Source organism: Pseudonaja textilis, chromosome Z, assembly GCF_049901715.1.
Source record: "Pseudonaja textilis isolate UNSWEBS1 chromosome Z, rPseTex1.2, whole genome shotgun sequence".
Lineage (NCBI taxonomy): Eukaryota > Metazoa > Chordata > Lepidosauria > Squamata > Elapidae > Pseudonaja > Pseudonaja textilis.
In genome coordinates, this window is record NC_142008.1 from 1,403,907 (window position 1) to 1,427,751 (window position 23,845).

The following is a 23,845-nucleotide window of genomic DNA, read 5'->3' on the forward strand; positions in this document are numbered from 1 at the left end:
TGGATTTATTTATTTATTTTTTCGCCCTTGCGGGGAGTCAAGGTAAAGTTTTACAGACGAAACAGAAAAAGTAAATAAGTCAGAACAGAAGTAGGGAAAGAAAAGGTTCTACAACAGGCAGTCCTCGACTTGTGACCGGTTGCCTAAAGTTGTGATGGATTACCCGGAGGGCACCTATCCCCTGGATTCGAGGGTAGCACGAATTGGGCACTCAGCAACACAGCCCTGTTTTACGACGAGGGTTTTCAGGCCGGCCTGCCTGCGGTGCCCAGAGTGGCCTGCAGGTAGCAGAGCTGCCTTGCCTCGAATGAGGCCCTGGCCAAGGGGGGGCCTCTGGCGGAGCGAGGGGTTCCCCCCCCCGGCGCCCTCCAGGTTGTCCTTCCCAGGGTTCCCCGCTTGCACCCCACCCGCTCCGAAGGGGGACCTCGGGGGCGGCCTTGGTTTCCTCAGAGGAGGTTGGCCCGCAGGCCGAAGGAGGACACAGAGACCCCTTGGGACCCCCTTGGACCAGAGCCCACCCTTTCCCGCCCCTTGGAAGGGGGAGGCCCCCCGGGCAGAGTCCCTCTGGAACTTCAATTCCCAGAATTCCCCAGCCAGTCAGGGCGGATGGGAAATTCGGAGAGCTGATCGGTCAAGGGGCCCAGGGGATCCCTTCGCTCGTGGGGGGTGGGGGTGGGCGTGCCCCCATTGCTTCAGAAAACTTCCGGGTGCTCCACGGGCTCCTGCTCCTCCGGTGCCTCCTTTCGCCCAAGTGGCCTCCCACCTTCCCCTGCCTCCTTTCTAGCCCTGATGACGTTAATCAGCTGGGTCGTTAAACGTCTGCAAACAGCCAAGCACAGAGCACCAAGCAGCAGAGTCCTGTCTTCTTTGTTCTTCCTCTTCCTCCTCCTTTCTTCTTTTTCATCTTCCTTGTTCTTCCTCTTCCTCCTCCTCCTCTGCAACCCCCCTCCCCGCTAGCACCGATGGATGTTCCCTGGTTGTGTCTTGGACATATGCCAGGAAACCGCCAAGCTCAGAGAGCACCAAGGAGCCCACCACGTTTTTTTTCCTCCTCCTCCTCCTCCTCCTCCTCTCTCCTATCTCCTATCTCCTCCCCAGCCGGCTCTCAGCAAGACCAGATGCTTCTCCTCTTTGATGCTCAAGGCCACTGGGCTTTCTCAGCAGCTGGCGCCCCTGGAAGGAGACGTGTGCACCATTGCACCATTGCCAGCCCTGGCAGCTGCGCGATCAGGGCTTCCCCTCGAGATTTTCAGGGAGGCGCTATCTCGTCCCAACCGGGGCTTGTTCTTCGGCAGGACCCGGGCGGCGTTTTCACCGGGCAATTAAAAGCCCACGAGGGAGGAGGCCACCGTTGGCATCCAAATATTCCTTTCTCGGGTACCGCAGGATGCCTCCCTCGCAGCCCCATTGGCACCGTGCCCGTCCTTGGGGTAACTTGGGGGCCCCTGCACCCCCAGCCTCCCACAAGAAATCCTGCTAGCGCCCTGTTGCAAACCTTAAAAAAGAAAAAAATACAGCTAAGTAGGTAGGAACCAGAATTTCCATCGCTAAGCAAGCGGGGTTCGGTCAGCCCTGCCTGATTTTATGACCTATACTTTTGGCGTGGCTGTTAAGCGAATCTCCCTTCTTTGCTTGTCCGAAGCCAGCTGGGATAGTTGCAAGAGGGAGGAAAGGAAGGAAGGAAGGAAGGAAGGAAGGAAGGAAGGAAGGAAGGAAGGAAGGAAGGAAGGAAGAAGCGGGAGAGAAGAGAGGAAAGAAGGGATTGTGGGACTGAGGGAGGGAGGGAAGACCCCCCCAAAAAAAGGAGGGAAGGAGGTATCAGGATGAACGAAGAAAGGGAGGAGAGGGAAGGAGGGAAAGATAAAGGAACATCTGTGGAACATCTGGAAAATATTGGCAAGCCTCCCGGAGAGTTCAGCTTTAGCAGTTTTAATTTTTTAACAGCCCGCCAAAGTTCCCCCACCCCGTTGGTATCTGGCTCACCCCGAGATTCTTCCCAGCTCTCCTGCCTCCCCAGAAAGCAGATCGCGCCCAACTGCAGCCACAAATTCCTGCAACTGTCTCTGTAAGCAGGGCGGAAGCTTCCACTGCCTGTTCCTGGGCTCCATCTTTGACTTTTTGACCTCTATGTGTAGTTCCGGCAGTTCCATCAGCTCAGATTTGGAGATATCCCAGGAAAAAGGTATTTCTTCTACCTGGCTTGTTCAACCGGAAGAGCTTAAAGTTGATGTCAACCTTGCCATGTTATCTAATTCTTAGGTAGTCCTCAATTTATGAACACAACGGAGCCCGAAATTTCTCTGGCAATCAGAAGTTTGCTTCCTTTCTTCCCTTCCCTTCACACCTCCTTCTCTCTCTCATACTTTCTTCCCTTCCCCTCACACCTCCTTCTCTCTCTCATACTTTCTTCCCTTCCCCTCACACCTCCTTCTCTCTCTCATACTTTCTTCCCTTCCCCTCACACCTCCTTCTCTCTCTCATACTTTCTTCCCTTCCTTCACACCTCCTTCTCTCTCTCATACTTTCTTCCCTTCCCCTCACACCTCCTTCTCTCTCTCATACTTTCTTCCCTTCCCCTCACACCTCCTTCTCTCTCTCATACTTTCTTCCCTTCCCTTCACACCTCCTTCTCTCTCTCATACTTTCTTCCCTTTTTTCCCCCTCCCTCGATCTTTCCTTCCTTCCTTCTCTTTTTCTTTCCTCCCTTTGACCATCCTTCCTTTTTTCTCCCCCTCTCCCTATTTTTTTCCATTCCTCCTCTTTTTCCCCTCCCTTTTCTTCCATCCCCCCTTCTCTTTCCTACCCTGTCTTTCCTTCCTTCCATTCTTCGCTCTCCTCCCTTGGTGTGCATTCATTTTGCTAAGGCCACACACTTCTGTAACCGCCGGGAAACACCCTCCCGCACACACACCCCCGCCTCCCTCCGGACTGACCACCTGGGAACTGACCTTGCCACAGAGACCCAGACTGACCCTAGGCTGCTGGACGTGTGACTTTCCTGGCGGTCAGTCCAAGGTTGCTGTTCCAATCCTCCCTGGGGAGATTGTGGCACTTCCTGGGGAGATTCTGGATTTTTTTGGGGGGTGGGGGGAGAATCCTTTCAGACGGGCGGCGTGATTTATTTGGGGGACACCAAAACCTGCCTTCAAATCCCCAAGACCCCTCTCTCCCCCCCGGATATATTCCTTTTTCCTTCTCTCTGGAAACCTGGGGGCGTATTTATTGTCTTCTACCTCTTGTAGAGTCAACCAAAAACTTTATTTAAACAGTAAAATTGTGGAAACAACAATAGTTTGTATATTTACAATCCTCTTTCAAGAGGGACACCAGCAAAAGGTTTATTTACAGAAGGGAAGTTAATTTTATTAACCCCCCCCAAAAAAATGATCACCGTCCTTCTTCTCAGCAGGACGGTCCTCGGTTTATGACCTGGTCATTAAACAACCATTCAAAGTTACTACAGAATCATTTATAAGTCACCGCTCCGTTCAAGTAGTCCTTGACTTACAGCCTTTTCTTTAGTGACCGTTTGAACTTACCACGGGCACTGAAAGGTGTGGCTTATGACCTTTTTCACACTTTACGACGGTTGCAGCATGCACACACAAACGCACCCGTGGTCACGTGATCAAAAATTCAGACGCTTGGCAACTGACTCATATTTATGACGGTCGTAGTGCCCCAGGGTCACGCGATTCCCCTTTTGCGACCTTCTCACGAGCAAAGTCTTAATTGGGGAAGCCAGACTCATTTAATGACCATGTGACTAACTTAACAATTGTGGCACAAGGAAAATCGTAATATTGGGTAAAACTCGCTTAACAACCGTCTTAGCAATGAAAATGTTGGGCTCAATTGTGGTCGTAAGTCAAGGACTGCCTGTATTTTACTTATTGGCTTTGTGTGCTCATTTTGAGGAAACTATATACGGCTGTCCTCAAACTTACAACAGCCACATGACAACCAGCCCTGTGATTGCATTTCACGCATCTGGTAACTGTCTCACACTTATGTCCAGTTGCACTGTCCCATGGTGACTGTGCTTTGCAACGTTTTTTGCCATTTTTCCAGGAAAAAAGAACCATTGCATAAAATGTTTGCCCTTTGACCGGGTGGTTCACTTAAGGACAGTGGTGACTCACTTAATGACAGCATAAAATTGAGTCTGGGAGTTGAAATCCACCCATCGTGGGCCAAGGCTCTGAAACACCATTGTGGAGTGCTGGGTAAACCAAGATAATCTGCAACTGAATCTCAGCTTGTGAGGTGAGTGATAGCAGCCATTCCGATTAATTAACTATGGTTTATGGCTTGCCCAACACAGCTTGTCTCATTTTGTGGAAATAATAAAATTCAAGGGAAGCAGGAAGCAAACTCAGTCCTGCAGAAATGTTCTGGCCGGACGGAGCTACGGGAAGCAAATTGTAGCAGCCAGGGGAGGTCAAATAAGTCAAAATGGCAGCCACACCCCTGTGGCTGAAGTCCATCCTCTTGGTAAAGTGGGCATCTCTGGATCGTCAGCCCCAGAGTTAAACCTCAGATTCTGTGAAAATAGGTTGGGGGAGGTTGAGGGTTCAGCGTCTTGTGGGAATGTGGGCCCAGGGGTGTGGACAAGCCCACCCAACCACCGCTTGGAGCCACCCAGGGGCTCGTTTGGGTAACAAACTGGGTTTGTTAAGCCATGTTCTGCTGGGGGTCAGCCAGGGTCCAGCATGTGGTGAGAGTCACATCGGGGTCAGCCCTGATCAAGGTTCCATCATGAGGTTGGCCCAGACAGGAAGGAGAATGGCCAGTGTGCAGTGTGTGTGTGTGTGTGTGTGAGAGAGAGAGAGAGAGAGAGAAAGGGAGGGAGAGAGAGAGGGAGAGAGAGAGAGAGAGAATGAGAAACAGAATGAGAGAACGAGGGAGAATGAAAAAGAAAGAATGAGAAAACTCAAGAAGAAAGAATGAAATATAGAAAGATGGGGAGGAAGAATGAAAGGAAAAGAAAGAACAGATAGAAAAGAGTGAGAAAGAATGAAAAAGTGAAAGAATGGGAATGGGAAAGAGATTGAGAGAGGAAGAATGAAAGAAAAAGGAAAATGAAAAAGGAGAGGATGAAAGTAAAATAGAGAATGAGAGAAAAAGGAGAGAATGAGAGAGAGGGAGACTTGGGTTGACCAACCGGAAGGACCCTAACTGAGCCAAAACTAAACCGGTGTGGACAGGGCACCACCAGGAAATCCAAAACAGCTGTTCTAGAGAAGGATGGTAGTTTTCGCCTCTCCTTCCACCCAGCCCACCCTGATGGTTTGCCCAATTTCTCCTTTCTTCTTCCCAAAAGACACCCCCCGCTACACACACACACCCCGAAAGCAAAGCCCCTTCCCTCACCCCCTGCACCGCTTGCTAAAATCTTAACCGCTATTTTCAGCAAAACAAAAACAAACCCCAACAACCCCGGAGTGACAAAATAAGGGTTGGCGGGCTCGGCAGCAACGGGGTTGTGGGGAGGCCTTCAGACCATCGAGCTGACCTCCAGGGGAGCGTTCAGGTGGTCCACCACGTCCCCCCGCTGGATGGCAACCAGGGCCCGGCACAGGGCCTCCAGCGTGGCCCCTCCTGGGCCGACCAATCGGAGAGCAGCGTGTGGGCAGGGGCCTCACCCCAACCGATGGTCTCGATGGTTTCGTCCGGGTAGCCCAAGTGCTGGGCCAGACTGCGCCAGTCTTTGCCGCAGGGGGTGGGCGCTTCCAGCATCTGCTCTGCTTCCTCCTGCAGAGGGTGGGCCAGGCTGCTGTACAGGCGGGCGTCGGCTCTGGGTCCTGCTTTTGGGGGGGGAGGGGAGGGGGAGAAAGAGAGGAAACGGAGCTGCTGAAGGATTGAAGGACGGAGCCGCTCTTCCCTTCCTTTCCTCCTCCTTCCCTTTCTTCTCCTTTCCTTCCTTCCTTCCTTCCTTCCTTCCTCCCTCTTTCTTTCTCTCCTTCCTACTCTCTCCTTCCTTCCTTTTCCTTTTCCTTCCTTCCTTTCTTTCCATTTCTTCCTCCTTCACCTTTTCTGCTTTCTTCATTTCCTTTCTTCTTTTCCTCTACTTTTTCTCCTTCCTTCCCCTTTTCCATTTCCTTTCTTCCTTTCCTTCCTTCCTTCCTTCCTTCCTCCTCTTTCTTTCTCTCCTTCCTACTCTCTCCTTCCTTCCTTTTCCTTTTCCTTCCTTCCTTTCTTTCCATTTCTTCCTCCTTCACCTTTTCTGCTTTCTTCATTTCCTTTCTTCTTTTCCTCTCCTTTTTCTCCTTCCTTCCCCTTTTCCAGTTCCTTTCTTCCTTTCCTTCCTTCCTTCCTTCCTCCTCTTTCTTTCTTCTCTTCCTACTCTCTCTCCTTCCCTTCCTTTTCCTTTTCCTTCCTTCCTTTCTTTCCATTTCTTCCTCCTTCACCTTTTCTGCTTTCTTCATTTCCTTTCTTCTTTTCCTCTCCTTTTTCTCCTTCCTTCCCCTTTTCCAGTTCCTTTCTTCCTTTCCTTCCTTCCTTCCTTCCTCCTCTTTCTTTCTCTCCTTCCTACTCTCTCCTTCCTTCCTTTTCCTTTTCCTTCCTTCCTTTCTTTCCATTTCTTCCTCCTTCACCTTTTCTGCTTTCTTCATTTCCTTTCTTCTTTTCCTCTACTTTTTCTCCTTCCTTCCCCTTTTCCAGTTCCTTTCTTCCTTTCCTTCCTTCCTTCCTTCCTCCTCTTTCTTTCTCTCCTTCCTACTCTCTCCTTCCTTCCTTTTCCTTTTCTTTCCTTCCTTTCTTTCCATTCCTTCCTCCTTCACCTTTTCTGCTTTCTTCATTTCCTTTCTTCTTTTCCTCTACTTTTTCTCCTTCCTTCCCCTTTTCCAGTTCCTTTCTTCCTTTCCTTCCTTCCTTCCTTCCTCCTCTTTCTTTCTCTCCTTCCTACTCTCTCCTTCCTTCCTTTTCCTTTTCCTTCCTTCCTTTCTTTCCATTTCTTCCTCCTTCACCTTTTCTGCTTTCTTCATTTCCTTTCTTCTTTTCCTCTCCTTTTTCTCCTTCCTTCCCCTTTTCCAGTTCCTTTCTTCCTTTCCTTCCTTCCTTCCTTCCTCCTCTTTCTTTCTCTCCTTCCTACTCTCTCCTTCCTTCCTTTTCCTTTTCCTTCCTTCCTTTCTTTCCATTTCTTCCTCCTTCACCTTTTCTGCTTTCTTCATTTCCTTTCTTCTTTTCCTCTACTTTTCTCCTTCCTTCCCCTTTTCCAGTTCCTTTCTTCCTTTCCTTCCTTCCTTCCTTCCTCCTCTTTCTTTCTCTCCTTCCTACTCTCTCCTTCCTTCCTTTCCTTTTCCTTCCTTCCTTTCTTTCCATTCCTTCCTCCTTCACCTTCTCTGCTTTCTTCATTTCCTTTCTTCTTTTCCTCTCCTTTTTCTCCTTCCTTCCCCTTTTCCAGTTCCTTTCTTCCTTTACTTCCTTCCTTCCTTCTCTTTTTTTCCTCCCTCCCTCCCTCCAATTTCATATCTTCTTCCCCGGAGAGACGGGCTGGGCCTTGGAAGCCTGATCGATATCCGAAAAGGAGGCCCCAAAAAATCAACTCCGCACCCAGGTATTCACGGTGAAACCTCCCCACCATGAGGACTAGCAACTCGGGGAACGGAAGTTCCCGCAGAAGAGTTCCCGCATCAACGTCCTGCTTGGTTCTCAAGACCCAACTGGAGACGGTGTTCTCCTAATCTGGTGTGTGTGTGTGTGTGTGTGTGTGTGTGTGTGAACCTTACCCTTCTTCAGCGAGTGCTGCTCCTGCAGGCTGTGCGTGTCCAGGAAAACCCCGCTGTCTCCGTGAAGTTTCTCGCCTTCGGGGGACGACGCCAACTCCCCCATCCGGGCTTTGGCCAGCTGGTGCTTCTGCTGGCACGTCGTCCGGCTGCATCAGAGCAGGAGGAGAGGGTGATTTGGAGACCCTCCCTCTATTTCCCCCCTTCAAGCAAGCAAGCAAGCAATGCAAGCCAGCCCTTGGCCGGCCCCCAAATCGCAGCCAGGTCTGGCTAAATCTGGCGGCGTGCGAAGTTCTAAAAAATTATAACTTTGGAGGCTGCTTTTGTTGGCTGCCTCTTAAAAAGCACGGCGCAGAAAGAGAGGTTCTCCCTTAGTGACGTCTCCAAACAGATGGCCGGAGGGGTGGAAAAGAGGAATGTGGCAAAAAGAGGAGGAGACGGATGAGCGGGAAGCGATAGGGAGGTTCTGCAGGGAGGGTGGAGAGATTGAGCCAGTGGGTTATCTGGGTGGGATCCAATGGCTGCATATGGATAGTCCTCGTCTTACGACCACAATCTGAGCCCAACATTTCCTTTGCTAAGTGAGACAGTCGTGAGTTACAACCATTCTTGCTGCCGTTGTTAAGTGAATCGCTCCAACTGAGGAACAGGGTCATTAAGTGAATCCGGCTTCCCCACTTACTTCGTTGGTCAGAAGGTCGCAAAAGGGGATCACGTGATCCCTGGGACACTGCGACCGTCATAAATATGAGTCCAAACAAAGCCACGTGATCAAAATTCAGACCGTCAGCAACAGACTTGTATTTATGACGGTCACAATGTCCTGGGCGGGGGTTCACGTGATCCCCTTTTACGACCTTCCAACGAGCAGTCAATGGGGCATCCAGATTCACTTAATGACCGGGTTATTCACTTAACAACTTCAACGATTTACTCCACCACGGTGGCGAGAAATGGGGCGAAACTCATAGCAAACACCTCACTTAGCAGCAGAAATTCCAGGCTCAATCGCGGTCGTAAGTCGAGGACGTTGTAGCTTCATTCTAGCCTTAGCTAGAGGGGTGAGGTTGGGGCCAAGGATCTTATTTCCCCGCAGGGAGAAAAGTAGCCACTCAGGGGGGAAAAAGAGGGATGCTCATATTTTTTTAGATTTCTTCCTAGCGGGGAATTTGTGGAGGGCTGGGTAGGTTCCCATAAGGATGTGTGTGTGTGTGTGTGTGTGTGTGTGTGTGTGTGTGTGTGTCCCCTGTCGAGTATATTCATGAACTGGAACAGAGCTTGGTAACAAGGTCAGCCAAGGAACAGGCATAGCAACAAAGTCAGCCAATGAGGGCTGTTTGGAAACTGAAACTAGAAGTAGGCTAGGCGTGGCTCTTGTATTGAACTCTGAGCCTGTCTATATTGAAAATGAAACGGCTTCTCTCCTCTGCTGTGGGTCTCGCTTGCCTGCCGAACTAAAGTGAAAGAGAAACTAACTTGCTTGCTGCAGGCCGGACTGCTGTCCTCCGACCTTCCTTGCGCCATGTTTCTGTCTGAGTTTGCTCCATGTTGGAGAAATCTACAACTGGTTTGTAAAATCTACAAAGATGTTAAACGAAGCATCCGCCATCTGCGTTTATTTTTTTCCGGTGCTGAATTAACGCTGCAAAACTCTGAATAGGTCCCGCCCCCCTGCCCCGCCCGCCCCCCCCGGCCCCCCGCAGACTCACCATTTGAACCCCACGTAGGCCAGGAGTCCAACCACCACGGCGGCCAAGATGGAGCAGTAGACGGGGATGATGCTGTTGGGGTGGTCGTCCACCAGGGAGGGCACAAACTCCGAGGACGCGTTGTGGGCCCCGCTGCCTTCCTCCTCTTGGGGCGCCTTCCTTCTCGGAGGGTCCTTCTGGGGCGCCCCTTCAGGCCGCTTCAGGATGTGCAGCTCTTTATCTGCCCCAATTGAAGTTGAAATGAAACAGGAGGTTAAAACAAGGCGAAGGCAAACCCCCCCCATGCCTTGGAAGCATCTTTGTGGGGGGGGGGGGCAGGATCTTTGGGGGGCTGGGAGGTGTCATGGTGGTTGGGGTGTGTTTGTGTATTTGTGTGTGTGTGTGTGTGAGAGAGAGAGATGTCAAGAAGGGGAGGAAAAAAACAAGCGCAAATTATTTTTGAAATCTCAAGAAAACCCCAAACTGCAGGTAGTCCTCGACTTACGGCCGAAACGGAGCCCCCAAATTTCCGTTGCTGAGCCAGACAGTTGTTAAGTGAGTTTTGCCCTGTTTTATCACCTTCCTTGCCCCCAGCTGTTAAGGGAATACCTACAGTTGTTGAGTTAGTCACACGGTTGCTAAGCGAAACTGGTCTCCCCGTTGACAACACACACACACACACACACACACGGGGACATAGCAACCGTCATAAATACGAGTCAGTGGTCAAGCGTCTGGATTTGGATCACGTGACCCCGGGGAGGCCGCCACAGTCGCAAGGGTGAGAAAAAGGGTTGTAAGTCCCTATTTTCAGTTGCAGCCTGCTGCAGCTTCAAACGGTCCCTAAAGAGAGTGGTTGTAAGTCGAGGACCTCCTGTAGAAGACACACACACATCCCAAAGTATTTCTCCAAACTCAAAAGACCAAAAGGATACACACACACACACACACACACACACACACACACACACACACATAAAAACACAACCGGTTTGCAAAAACCAAGCTAGATGGTGGAAAGGAAAGGAAAACATCAGGGATTCATCACTTTTCCTAATTTGCCCCCCCATTCCACCCCCACCCCCTCCCGCACATCTGGCACACATTTGTCTCTGCGCAGAGACCCGGTGGGTTCCTGGCTGCGATGGAAGCCCCGAAACCTCCAGGAATGCACTTAGCAACCAGTCAGGAAGCAGATTTCTGCATTGCCCGGATTTCAAGATTCCCAGGGAATCTTGGGATCCGGTTCCCATGATATCTGAGCCCTGGCTGGCTTAACAGGAGCCACGGAGTCGGAAGGGGCCTTGGAGGCCATCTAGTCCAACCCCTGCTCAGGCAGGAGAACCTTCTATCTTCCTCTGAATGACAGAAGGCCAGAGTCGGAAGGGACTTTGGAGGTCTTCTAGTCCACCCTCCCCTTGCCCAGGTTGGAAACCTTACCCCATTTCAGACAAATGGCTGTTTTTAAATCCCTCGCAAGTTCTGGCCGTTTGACAGTTTGTTTCTTTGTCAACAAGATTTATAACACAACACAACTCTTGAGAGTGTGACCTGCCTGTTGGCTTCAACCAGTGTTGCTTTGTGCTGTCCTGCCTTTAAGTTCTGCAGTTTTGCAGGGTTTTTTAGGGGCTGCCTTGACGGGTCGTCTAAAGCCCACCGAGACCAGGGTTATACAAGTAGTCCCGACCTACAACGTATCCGTTTAGTGACCAGTTACAACTTTCTCTCTCTTTGTTTTGCTCTCTTTTTCTCCTCCTCTTTCTGTTTATTTCTTTCTCTTCCTTTCTTCCTCCCTCTTTCTCTGTCTCTCTCTCTTCCTCTGTTTTTCTCTTTTTCTCATTTCTGTTTATTTCTTCCTCTCTTTTAATTTTTTTCTCTTCCTCTGTCTTCATCTTCGTCTCTCTTTCTGTCATTTTTCTGTTTTTCTCTATTTCTCTCTCTGTCCCTCTATTTCTTTCTTTCTCTTCCTATTTTCTCTCTTCTTTTTTCTGTTACTTTCTCTTCCTTTCTCTGCCTTTCTTTTTCTCTCTTTCTTTCTCTTCTTTTTCTCCTTCTCTCTCTCCCCCTTCTAATTCTTTTTCTCCCCCGATTTCTTTTTCTCTCCTCTTTCGCTTTCTCTTCCTTGTTCTTTTCCTTTCCTTCTCTTTTTCTCTTTCTTTCTTTTTCTCCCTCAACTCTCTCTCTCTCTCTTTTCCTCTGTTTCTCTCTCTCTCTTGCAGTTAGTTGATCCTGGGATGGTTTGGTTTTTTTTAGCACTAGCTGAAAACAGACACTTGCCCTATTATGCGTCTTTCTTTCTCTCCCAAAGCAAAAACCGAAGTTTCATTTCAGGGCTTAAGAAGAGATTTCCCCACCCCTACGCCCCCCCAATCTCCCTCCACCAGCTGTGCACCCTCAGCCGGGAAATAGTTGCAGGATGAGGCAGGGCAGAGCTGAGAAATAGTGTGAATGTGCCTGTGTGGAGGTGTGTGTGTGCGTGCGTGCGTGTGTGTGTGTGTGTGTGTGGCTTTTGCTGTTGACTCACCACTCACCCCGCCCTCCCTTTCCGTCTCGGTCTATGGGGGAGTCCTTCCCCCGCCACCCCCTCCGGGTGCAAGGAGGATTAGAGACAAGGACCAGGAACAAAAGGAAGATTATGACGAATACCAGCAACTGCAGGAGTCTAGCAGGCAGGCAGGCAGGCACACACACACACACACACACACACACACACACAAAGAGAGAGAGAGAGAGAGAGAGAGAGCAGAAAATCATCCCTAAAACAGCCAAGAGAGTCTCTAAAAACAGAGACAGGAAGAAAAGGGCTTAAGCTGAAGGAGGATCCGAATTCGGATCTCTCTACCGCTCCGGAGGATGGCCTCAGAGCGGAACATCTAAGGAGGAGAACTTGGTCGGGTTGATCTGGGTGTGGGGCGGGTTGCCCCCCGGTTTTGGGGTTGCAAAGGGGTCAAAAGGGAGGCAGAGGCAAGCAGGTCAAGAGTAACCTGACGGGTAAGCCACTGGCATAGAAAAATCACAGTGAATGCCTCTCCCTTCCAGCACTGATGATGTTCCCTAGTTGGGTCATGAAACGTCTGCAAGAAAATAACTGGATTCAGAGAGCACCAAGGACCCCACAGTTGCCTTCTTCCTCCTCCTCCTCCTCCTCCTCCTCCTCCTTTTCCTCCTCCTCTTTCTCCTTCCTCTTCTCCATCCATCCTTTTCCTTCTTTTTCTCCTTTTCTTCCACCTTCTCCCTTTAACTTTCTCCATCCGTCTTCTTCATCTTCATCCATCTCCTTTTTCTTCTCCTCCTCCTGGCTTTTTCTATCCATCCCGTTTTCCTCCTTTTTCTCATTTTTTCCTCCTCCTCCACCTCCTCTCCACAACCCCGCTTCCCTTCTAGCTCTGATGAGGTTCCCTAGTGGGGTCCTGAAACGTCTGCAAGAAAACAGCCAAGCTCAGGGACCCCCAAGGACCCCTCCCCCCCCTCCCAGTTCAACCCTGAGCTACAATTACTCTCTTCCATAGGTCAAGAACCGGTGGGAGGGGGCATTTATGGCGCCATACGGAGGAAAAAAAAACCCAAAACATATGTAAACAAATAAATAAATAGATCTATTTATAAACTGAATATAAACTCTATTTATAAACACAACCCTCTGTAAATGAAAGTGGTCCTTGCCTTACAACCGTTCATTTAATCACCATTTCAAGTTACAGCAACATGGAAAGAAGGGAGTTATGACCGGTCCTCACACTTACAACCATCGTAGCATTTCCCGCGGTCGCGTGATCCCAATTTAGGCTAGACGAGTCCACGAGAGAAGCCGGATTTGCTGAATGACTGCCCGGCTCATTTAACAACTTTGAGGACAGCCATATGGGGTTGCCTCAAGAGGACCGCGCAAATCTAATCATCGAAACACAGGCAGTCCTCACCTTATGACCACAATTGTGCCCAAAATGTCCATGGCCACATATGAACAACTTTTCGTACCCCAGTTGCTAAGAGAATCCCTGCAGTGGTTATTATGTTAGTCACACAATTTCGGGTAGGATTGTGGTCATAAGTGGAGGACTACCTGCACACCACAGCAGATCGCACAAATCTTTTTTAGCAAGTTGGCAGCTGCAAGCAGAGGTAATTGCGCAGTGCGGCAGAACGGAATCCAGCCAATCCCCGCCGAGCAGCCTGTGTCCTCCCCCCTCCCGGAGGGTCCTAACTCCCCCTCCCCTCCAGCTTTCCCCACGGCGCGTCCCCCTACCCATGCAGAGGGTGTCCGAAAGCGGGGTGCACGGCTGGATCATGACTTCCTTCGGTCCGCATTCCCGTCGGCAAAGCAGACACGGTTCGTACGGGCTCTTCACCTCCGAGTAAAAACCCTCGGGGCATTTCTGGCACTCTGTGTCGCTGCCCGTCTTGCACTCCTGGGCCGCCCCGAATCCCGCCTTGCACACTCGGCAGGGGGTGCAGGTCCCTTGAGGCTGGGTCCCGTTTCCTGGCGCCAGGTAATGTCCGCGCGGACAGCTGGTGGCACAAAGCGTGTCACGGGTGGCGGTGCAGGAATCGCGGATGGGAAGTTGTCCTGGGCACGTCGAACATGGCCGGCAGGGATCCGTGGCACTCGCGGTGGAGGAGAATGTCACACCTGCGGTAAGAGGAAACCACAACGCAGGATGTCACCGTCCAAATTTGGGACGGAGAGTCAAATCGGTTCCCGGGAACTTTTGAGTTTGCAGGATTAGAGGGAACGAACAAATTAAGGGACGTGCGCGCAACACAGCCAGCAATACAGAGGAAAAAACGAATGAATTCTACAGGTAGTCCTTGATTTATGACCATAATGGAGCCTGCCCTTGACAGTCGTAAATCATGACACTCCTCATACTTACGACCCATGGTCGCATGATCAAAATCCAGGCACTTGGCAACCAGCAAGCCCTTATGAAGACTGAAGCATCCCGGAGTCACCTGGTCATCGTCTGCGGCCATTCCAGCTGGCTTCCAATAAACAGTAAGGGAAGCCAGATTCTCTTAACGACCTTGTGATTCGCATAACAGCCATGGCAAAGGCCATCAAAAAGGGGCAAAACTCACTCAGAACCGTGTCTTGCTTAGCATGGAAATTCTCCCAATTGTGGTCGTAAATCAAGAATTACCTCTAAAGACCCAGGCGTTCAAATGGGGGGGGCCTAAGGACCACACGTGGCAGTAGTCTTTCTATGAGGGGGGATTCTCCCCCCGCCACCGGGGTGAAATCTGGGCATATCCTAGAGCCATGTGAAATTTTTTTATTTATCTCTTTTTATTATTTTTATAAAATAACAGGTCAACATACCTAATTCTCCTTCCTCCTCTTTTCTCCACAACAACCACCCTGTAAGGTGATTTGGGATGAGGGACAACGATTGGCCCAAAGTCACCCGATTGGCTTTTACGCCTAAGGTGGGACTAGAACTCACCGTCTCCTGGTGATTGGCCCAAAGTCACCCGATTGGCTTTTACACCTAAGGTGGGACTAGAACTCACCGTCTCCTGGTGATTGGCCCAAAGTCACCCGATTGGCTTTTACACCTAAGGTGGGACTAGAACTCACCGTCTCCTGGTGATTGGCCCAAAGTCACCCAGACGCCTTTCATTTGTAAGGCGGGACTAGAACTCTCAGCCTCCCGGTTTCTACTACTGTACTACCATGTTTCCCCCAAAATAAGACAGGGTCTTGTATTAATTTTTGCTCCAAAAGATGCATTAGGGCTTATTTTCTAATTGCATTTTATTTGGGGGGGAAATACGGTACTAATGCATCCATCTGGCTGACAATCTTAACTGGGGCTTATTTTTGGGGTAGGACTTACATTACAAGCACCCCGAAAAAAAGCATGCTAGGGCTTATTTTCAGTTGGGTCTTATTTTGGGGGAAATACGGTTCCAAATGTGTCCGTCTGGCTGATGATCTTAGCTGGGGCTTATTTTTGGAGTAGGGCTTATATTACAAGCATCCTGGGGAAAATCATGCTAGGGCTTATTTTCCAGTTGGATCTTATTTTCAGGGGAACGGGGTATTTCCCATCTCTAGAATAGGGGACTGATTTTGTTCTACATCTGTAGATTCCAAGTGGGGGTTTACCCCACAAGGAGGTGGATACTCACCTTCTTGGCAGGGTTCGCAAATGGTCTTGTTACTCCCGCAAGGCACCCGTGCCCCAAAGCCCGGCGGGCACAGGGCACAGCACTCTCCCGACGAAGCCACTTCCCCGTTTTCACAGCCTTGATGCGCCAGGAGCTGAAATCAGAGTCAGACCGGAGAATCAGACCAGGAGACGACAATCAGAGTTTGTGGTTCTGTTAGTCACAACAGTGAAAGTAATCGCGGCTTCCCCGCAGACCAGGAATCTCCAACCTTGGCTACTTTAAGCCTGGTGGACTTCAACTACAATTCCCCAGCCAGCAAAGGATTCTGGGAGTTGAAGTCCTCCAGGCTTAAAGTGGCCAAAGTTGGAGACCCCGGCCCGTAGACTTTGCTTGTCAGGAAGTTGCAAAACGGGTGAGAGTCACATGATCCCCTTGGGAAAACTGCGACCGTCGTAAATGCGAGTCAGTTGCCAAAAGGGTCTGAATCGTTGCTAAGTCGAGGAACTTTATTTCAGAGGGCAGGAGACCCCCCCCAGACCCTTTTCCTCTCTCTTTATTTGGAAGAGGGACGGGTTAGATGACCCTTTTGGGGGTGGTGTGTGCGTGCGTGTGTGTGTGTGTGTAAAACGATACGCTTTCTTCCTGGAGTGACAGGGCAGGTTTCGGCTTAATTAGAAGAGGGGCTTGGATCTGGAGGGGGGTGGGAGGAGCAGCTGGGTGGGTTTCAGGAATGGGGGGGCGGGCTGGAGGGGGCAGGGAAATGGGACCCTGGAAGGAACAGAAAGACTTTTTGTTCCTTTGGACCAGGGTGGGGTCCACATACATTCCTGCCTGCCAGCTGCCTCCCCCCACCCACCCTCCCCCAGGCAGATTCCTCCACGCTGGACCAACGGTCATGTTTTTTTGATGGGGGGGGGCCGTGATCCTGGTGCATTCCGAAGGTTATTAAGAGAGACCCCCACGGGGGCGAAGCCCCTTGCAACCGTGAACGACAACCAAAAAAAAAATATGTTTGCTCTTTTCTGCAGAAAAAGACGGCTGGAATTCAAGGCCATTCGAGGGAAACCTCCCCGCCGCCCCCCCACAGCCCCTCCCCTCACTCAGTTTTCAGAGAATTGGGGGGAGTTTCCCTACTAAAAAAAACCACTTCCTGGTTTTGGAGAGTTTAAAGCACTTCTTCCCCCTCCCCCGATTTTGCCATGATGCCAAAAGAACTACAAAGAAGGACTACAAAGCCCATTGTTCCCAATGGGGCTGGGTAATGGTGGGGGGGGGGAGGGTTGAAAGAGGAACAGGTTTTTTTGTGGGGGTGGTGTCTAGCAAAAGATGTGGGAGGAGAGAGTCCAGATGAAGTAGGGGTGAAGGTGATGGACTACAAACCAGGAGAGGGTGAGTTCTAGTCCTGCCTCACTCGTAGAAGCCAACTGGGTGACTTTCGACCAATCACCAGGTGGCCGTGAGTTCTAGTCCTGCCAATGACCAGGTGACCGTCAGTTCTAATTCTGCCTGAGACTTCTAAGTCACTTGTGGGACTTTTGACCAATCACCAGGTGGCCGTGAGTTCTAGTCCTGCCAATGACCAGGTGACCGTCAGTTCTAATTCTGCCTGAGACTTCTAAGTCACTTGTGGGACTTTTGACCAATCACCAGGTGGCCGTGAGTTCTAGTCCTGCCAATGACCAGGTGACCGTCAGTTCTAATTCTGCCTGAGACTTCTAAGTCACTTGTGGGACTTTTGACCAATCACCAGGTGGCCGTGAGTTCTAGTCCTGCCAATGACCAGGTGACCGTCAGTTCTAATTCTGCCTGAGACTTCTAAGTCACTTGTGGGACTTTTGACCAATCACCAGGTGGCCGTGAGTTCTAGTCCTGCCAATGACCAGGTGACCGTCAGTTCTAATTCTGCCTGAGACTTCTAAGTCGCTTGAGGGACTTTCGACCAATCACCAGGAGACGGGGAGTTCTAGTCCTGCCTTTGGCATGAAAGTCAACTGGGTAGTTGTGTAGAATGGGAGGCGGTGAGTTCTAGTCTTGCATTTAGGCACCCAGCCTATTACTCTCTTTTTTTCTTTCTTTCTTCAGTTCCTTTTGTGCAACATTTTCTTCCTCTTTCTGGGTTTTTCCCAGCTTGGCTGCTTTAAAACTCACGGACTTCAACTCCCAGGGTTCTCCATCCAGCTATGAATTCTGGGAGTTGAAGTCCATGCGTCTTAAAGTCACCCTGTTCAATTTTCTCGCCCTCTGGGGGTTTCTAAGGGTTGGGTAGGAGAGAAAAGGATCTCAAGAGATTGCAAAACGCCCTGTCCTATCAGCGCTACCCCAAAGAAAAGTGTGTGTGTGTGTGTGTGTGTGTGTGTGTGTGTGTGTGTGTGTGAAACAATGGATGGAAACTAATCAACCTGGAATTTAGGATAGTTTCCTAATAGCGAAGGACTGTTTGCCAGTGGAACTCCTTGCCACCGGAAGTTGTGTGTGCTCCAACACTCGAGGATTTTAAGAAGAGACTAGACAGCCCCTTGTCAGAAATGGCAGGGGTGTGTGTGTGTGCGTCTCCTGCTGGAACAGGGGGGGTTGGACTATAGGACCTCCAAGTTCCCTTCCACCTCTGTTCTTCCAAGTTAAGGTTTCCTATCTAGGCAATAATCACTGCCTGAGATTTCCTGGTGGTGCCCCATCCACAGTCCAGCCAGTTCTCCCAGGCGGGCAAGCCCGGCCAGACCCACAGGCAATGCACAGAGTCCGCTAGCCTTTCCATGGAGATACTTGGGGGGGGGGGGATCTTCACTTATGAAAGGGACGAGGGAAGATCTCGCTTTCCACCAGCCGAGAATGTTTTGCTTTTTTGCCCTGCGGCGTTTTGGCAGGAAAAGCTGAAACTCGTATATGTCTTCTGGATTCCTTCCAGTTTTGAACGCACAAATATGCGCGCACAGACCCACATTCCCACCCCAAACTCTCCTGCCGTTTCCTCCAAGCCAGAAACCCCTGCAGGCGACAGCGCAGCACGTAAAAATTGAAAACACGGGTAGTCCTCAGTTTAGTTCACTTAGTGACCGTTCAAAGTTAAAACCGCACTGGGTTACGCAATCAAAATTTGGGCCCTTGGCAATGGACTCATATTTATGACAGTCGCAGTGTCCTGGGCGGGGTGGTGGTGGTCACGTGACTCTGCCTTTTGCAACCTTCCTACAAGCAGAGTCGATGGGGGAAGCCAGATTCACTTAACAACCACGCAACTCGCTTAACAACCACAGTGATTCACTTGATGATGGTAAGGAAGGTTGCAAAATGGGCAATACTCACTTAACTGTCTCGCTCAGCAGCATAAATTTTAGGCTCCGTTGTGGTCATAAGTTGAGGACCACCTATATAAAGCGACTTTTTAGGCAGCCGGACCCGGTCTTTGTGAGGGAGATGAGCCAGGCAAAAACGTGAAGAGTGACCCTGGAAAAATGTGGTCTCCACTAACCCCAAAGTGAAATCCACTAGAGGGAAGGAAGCATAAAATCCTAAGGGATCCTGGAGGTCATCTAGTCCAACCCACTGTCCAAAACAGGAGTCTTTATACCATCCCAGACATATGGTGGTCCAATCTTTTCTTGGAAAAAGGAAGGGAGGGGGAAGAGGCTCAGCATGCCCCCTTCTTTCTTGGGGAGCGGGGCTTAATCTGAACCCCAAACCCCCTGGAGCAATCCAGCCGGGATGCAGGAAAAAAAAAGAGACCCAAACGGTTTTCTTTAACCAACCGTCTTCGGGATTCCGTGCCTCAGTTTTCTCTCTGTAAAATGGGCCCATTGACAAGCGTGCTGGGAATGATTGTACCCTTTGCCAGACCCCGAGTGGCCTTGAAACGAGAGGTTTGCCCCGCAGACCAGGGGACGGGATAGGGGGTATAGCCCAACTGGGGGACATCTTGGCATCCTTTTGCTGAATTACAGGTGGGGTGTAGAGGAAAGGAGACCACAAAGTAAGAGGCAGAGTTTCCTTAAAAGGGGCAGGTTTTTCTTGTTTTCGATAAAATTCACACGTCTTTTGCAAGTTGTTTAGATGGATATTTCCCCAACTTTAAGACAGGTGGACTCCAACTCCCAGAATCCCCTAGTTGGAATGCTGGCTGGGGAATTCTGGGAGTTGAAGTCCACCTTCCTTAAGGTTGCCAAATTGCCTAAAGACTGATTTAGATATTTTCAAAAAGTGTTCCCCCCCCCCCAAATATTCCTTTAAGGAAAAATTTGCAAAATTTTGGAGAAAAAATTAATATATTTAGCCAGTCTCCAAAAAACAAATCTGTGCTATTAACATTAATATTTAATCCTCCTATTTTTTAAAAAACCGCAACAGCTTTTTCCAGTTGCAAAAAAAATATAATAATTATTGCTGTCATAGCACAAACCCAAACAGAAAACAAAATAAAACAATACTTTGGGTGGTATTTTCTGGTTCATCCTTAATTCCACAATTTCACAGTGCAGGACGTCCTCGACTTTAAAAAGTTCATTTAGCACACCGTTTGAAGTTACAACAGCATTGGAAAAAGGGACTTATGACCGTTTTTCACACTTAGCGACTGTTGCAGAGTCCCCATAATCACATGATCAAAATTTGCATTCTTGCAAACTGTCTCATATTTATGACAGTCACAGTGTTCCTGGGGTCACATGATCCCCTTTTGCGACCTTCTGACAAGCGAAGTCAATGGGGAAGCCGGATTCACTTAATGACCGTGTGGCTAACTTAACAACGGCAGTGATTCACTTAACAACTGAGGCAAGAAAAGTTGTAAAATGGAATTGGTTTTGCTTAGCAACAGAAATTTTAGGTTCAGTTGTGGCCAATGGAAGGCTATCTGTGCATGGAAAGTTTCCAAAGAGTTTTAATTACTGTAGTTGTACATCAACCAGACTCTTTTAAGCTCTATGTTGTCTCGAGATTAGAAAAATAGTTCTTAGATAAAATATTACAATCTCCATTTCCAGCATCAATGGGAACTTTAATCCTCTTTTTTTCATGATTTTCCATTGGCTGAGCTAGAAAGGAAAGCTGGGTGGGAATTAATGGGAAGAGAACAATAGATATTTTGAGCTGCTTAACAATATGTTTTGCATTAGGCCAAAATTCTTGCAAGTCACTTTTTAAATTCTTTGCAATTCCTGTCTTTTTAACTGGTCTCTGTATCTATTTACACATGATATTTAAATTGCAAGCCCTTAGCAGCTCAGCTTTGTCAAAATGACACGCCATTTCCTTTGTCTCAAGAATTTTATTTAACTGTGCATGCAAACTGATGCTTCCCCCATTTAAAAAAAAAATTAAAAAAATTAAGTTTATGGTGCCTCTCTTTTCTCCTTTCAGCCTAGATATTCATTCCTCTTTGTTTTGGTTCAGTTTTTAAGAGAAAAAGTCCTTCAAGAGCCAAAGTTGATTCTGAATGGTGCTACAAAGCACCATTGGTATTGTAGTGTTACTGGTATTGTAGTGTTACTGCTAATCATCTTTGCATTGGAAATTTATTTTTGCGTTGGGGTTTTATTTTTTGAAATGAGGTTTAATTTTCCTATATGGATTTTATTTTTGGAATGAGGTTTTATTTCTGTATTGGGGTTTTATTTTTCTATTTGGATTTTGATTTTGGATTGGGGTTACATTTTTGTACGCAGCCCAGAGAGTCACCGTGAATGTTGTGCGGCCCATATATATTGTCTTCATAAATAAATAATAAAAATGCATTTATAATGCCATTTAAATATTTATGCAAACGGAACGAACACGCCAGAGATGGGTTCTCAAATGCCCACCTTCCTTGTGATCCATTTGTTGTAAGGGCAAACAAATCCACTTGTTGCTGTCACATGACATTGAAAATCACATGAAGGTAAAAGTCGAAGCATTCACACATTACTGGGTTCAGGTTAACACAATATAGGGCCCAGAGGGGGAGTAGTTGGCTCTGTGGGGGAAGTCCACTCCCCCCAATTCAAGGTACTGTGTGAATCAAGCAAGCATTTATAATCCATCCATTGGGTTAAGGATGTTGTGTGAATGCAAAACCAAACTTGGGTTGAATCTCTATTTTCCTGTATTTTTTTTCTTTTCTTTTTGCAGTAGATCTCAACTTTAAACTGAGCTGAAATGAAACCCCTAAAATGACAGAGTTTTGTGAACGCTGAGACCTGACTAACATGGGGCCAAACGCTGCCAGGGAATCCCAAACCAATTTAAATTTAAAGGGAGCTTCGAAGGTGATTGCAACCGTTTGGGAAAACCCCTGATGTGCAAATTCAGCCTCTCAGGGCTCCTTGGGAAAAGGAGCTCTTCCCATTTCACAGACTGGCAAACTGAGTCCCAATGGAAACCAGGAGAGGACTGGAGGAGACGCTCCAAGGAGACTCAGGAATATGCAGCCTTCCCTCCCCAAAGTATTCCCCTTCTAAGGGTCCCATCCTCCTCTCCTGCCCTCCCTCTTTCGTAACTTTTTACTACTCCTCCTCCTCCTATTCCTCCTCCTCTTTCCTTCCTTCCCTTTTCCCTCCTTCCTCTTTTCTCCCTCACTTCTTCTCCTTCCTTTTCCTTCTTTTTTTCTTCCCCCTCCCTCCTTTTTTCCCCCTTTCCTTCCTGTCCTCCTATTTCTCCTTCTCTTTCCCCCCTCCCTTCCTATCCCCAAACAGACTGAAAGCGAGTTTGAAGCAGATGGGCTTGAAAACGCTCCCGTCGCCCCCACCCGCCCCGCCTCGCTTACTCCTGCTTCGCAGAGCCAGCCTTCTCCCGTCCCGGCGTTTGCTCGGTCCTGCCCGGCGCGTGTGGAGCGACCCTAACCCTCCGTAGCCCAGAAAAGGGGGCGCACTCAGGACGCGGCTTGAGCGGGTCGTGTGAATGGGGCCTTGGTGGGACAGAGAGACCCCCTCCCAAGGCCCACAACTTGCAGCCAGTTTGCGAAGAGACCCAAACTCTCCCGTCCTCCCCCAAAAAGCCAGACCTCCCCCAATCCCCCTCCCCGAGAGGAAAGGGGTTTTCCTCTTGGGGAGGGGATACCTGAAGGGTCCTCCTTACTCCCAAGGAAACCTCCAGCCGCCCTTCTCCGACCCCTGGACCTCCTTTTTGCACGCACCACCTTAACGAGGGACCTACCCCATGCTTGGAATAATGGGGGGTGGTCTCCATCCCTCCCTCCAAGCGACCCCCGGAGCGACCCACCTTGGCAGCCAGCAGCTGCAGCGCCAGGACGAAGCTCCCGGTCAGTTTCATCTCGTCGGGGACGATCCGGAGGAAGGAGGGGAGCGGGGCGTTTATCCCGGCCGGGCGGGGGGCGACGGAGACCCTCTTGTCTGACCACTCCTCGGAAGATCGCGGGTGGGGGAGAGGGAGAGGCGGGCAGGCAGGCAGATTCCCGGCCGGGGTCGCAGCAGACCCGCAGATGCGTGTCGTCGCCCTCCCAACTCCCGCCCGGCTAGCAAGGAACAAAAAAAAGGAAAGGGAAAGAAAGCGACCCTTCCCCAATTTTCCAGCCGAGGGAAGCGGCGCCTTTGAAGTTGCCGGAGTTAGTCGGTAGTTGCGCGGCTTTGCTCGGGATTCGCCGGCCGCTTCCCCTCCGGGCCGGGCTGGGCGGTTTGCGGGGTCTCTGCTGCGGGCTCTGCCTTTGCCGGGACTGTGGGGCCGGCCCCGTTCACACGCCCTCCTCACCCCCTCCTTCTCCCCCTCCCCCCTGCGCCTTGACCTCGCCCCCCGCCCGCCCCTCCCAGCCCCCCGCCCGCCCCGTCAGAGGGGAGGAGAGACAAAGAGGCGAAAGAGTCGCTGGGTGTGTGTGTATTGGGGGGGGCGTTTGCGACGCACATGCAATACACACACACAAAGACACACACGCAGACGCACTGACACATTAGGAATCTGGTGAGCCAGACTCCTGTACAGGTAGTCCTCGTCTTACGACGGAGCCCGAAATTTCTGCTGCCAAGTGGGGACAGTTGTTAAGTGAGTTTTGCCCCGTTTTACAACGTCTCTTGCCACCATTGTTAAGCAAATCACTGCGGTTGTACAGTGAGTAACACAATCGTCACACCATCTGCAGCTTTCCCACAAGCAAAGTCAATGGGGGCAGCCGGATTTGCTTAACAACTGCCTGATTCACTTAACAACGAGTGATTTAGTTAACAACAGTGGGCAAAAAAAGCTCATAAAATTGGATGTGAGTCACTTAACAATCACCTTGTTTACCGATCTAAATGTTTTATTATTTTAATTTAATTTTGTTTATTTTCTATTGTTTATTATTTTGTTACAGGTAGTAGTCCTCAATGTATGACCACAATGGAGCCCAACATT

The 23,845-nt window shown here is 49.7% G+C and overlaps 1 protein-coding gene across 1 annotated transcript; it reads right to left on the bottom strand.

The window, feature by feature from the left end:
- Positions 1-5,387: 5,387 nt before the first annotated feature.
- LOC113451676 (tumor necrosis factor receptor superfamily member 16-like) lies at positions 5,388-23,238 on the bottom strand. Its single transcript, XM_026723059.2, is given in 7 exon segments — positions 5,388-5,595; positions 5,598-5,804; positions 7,731-7,876; positions 9,437-9,656; positions 13,662-14,045; positions 15,548-15,680; positions 22,721-23,238. Coding segments are annotated over 7 exon segments (1,239 nt in total). The 5' UTR covers positions 22,772-23,238; the 3' UTR covers positions 5,388-5,497.
- Between the last annotated feature and the right edge of the window lie 607 nt (positions 23,239-23,845).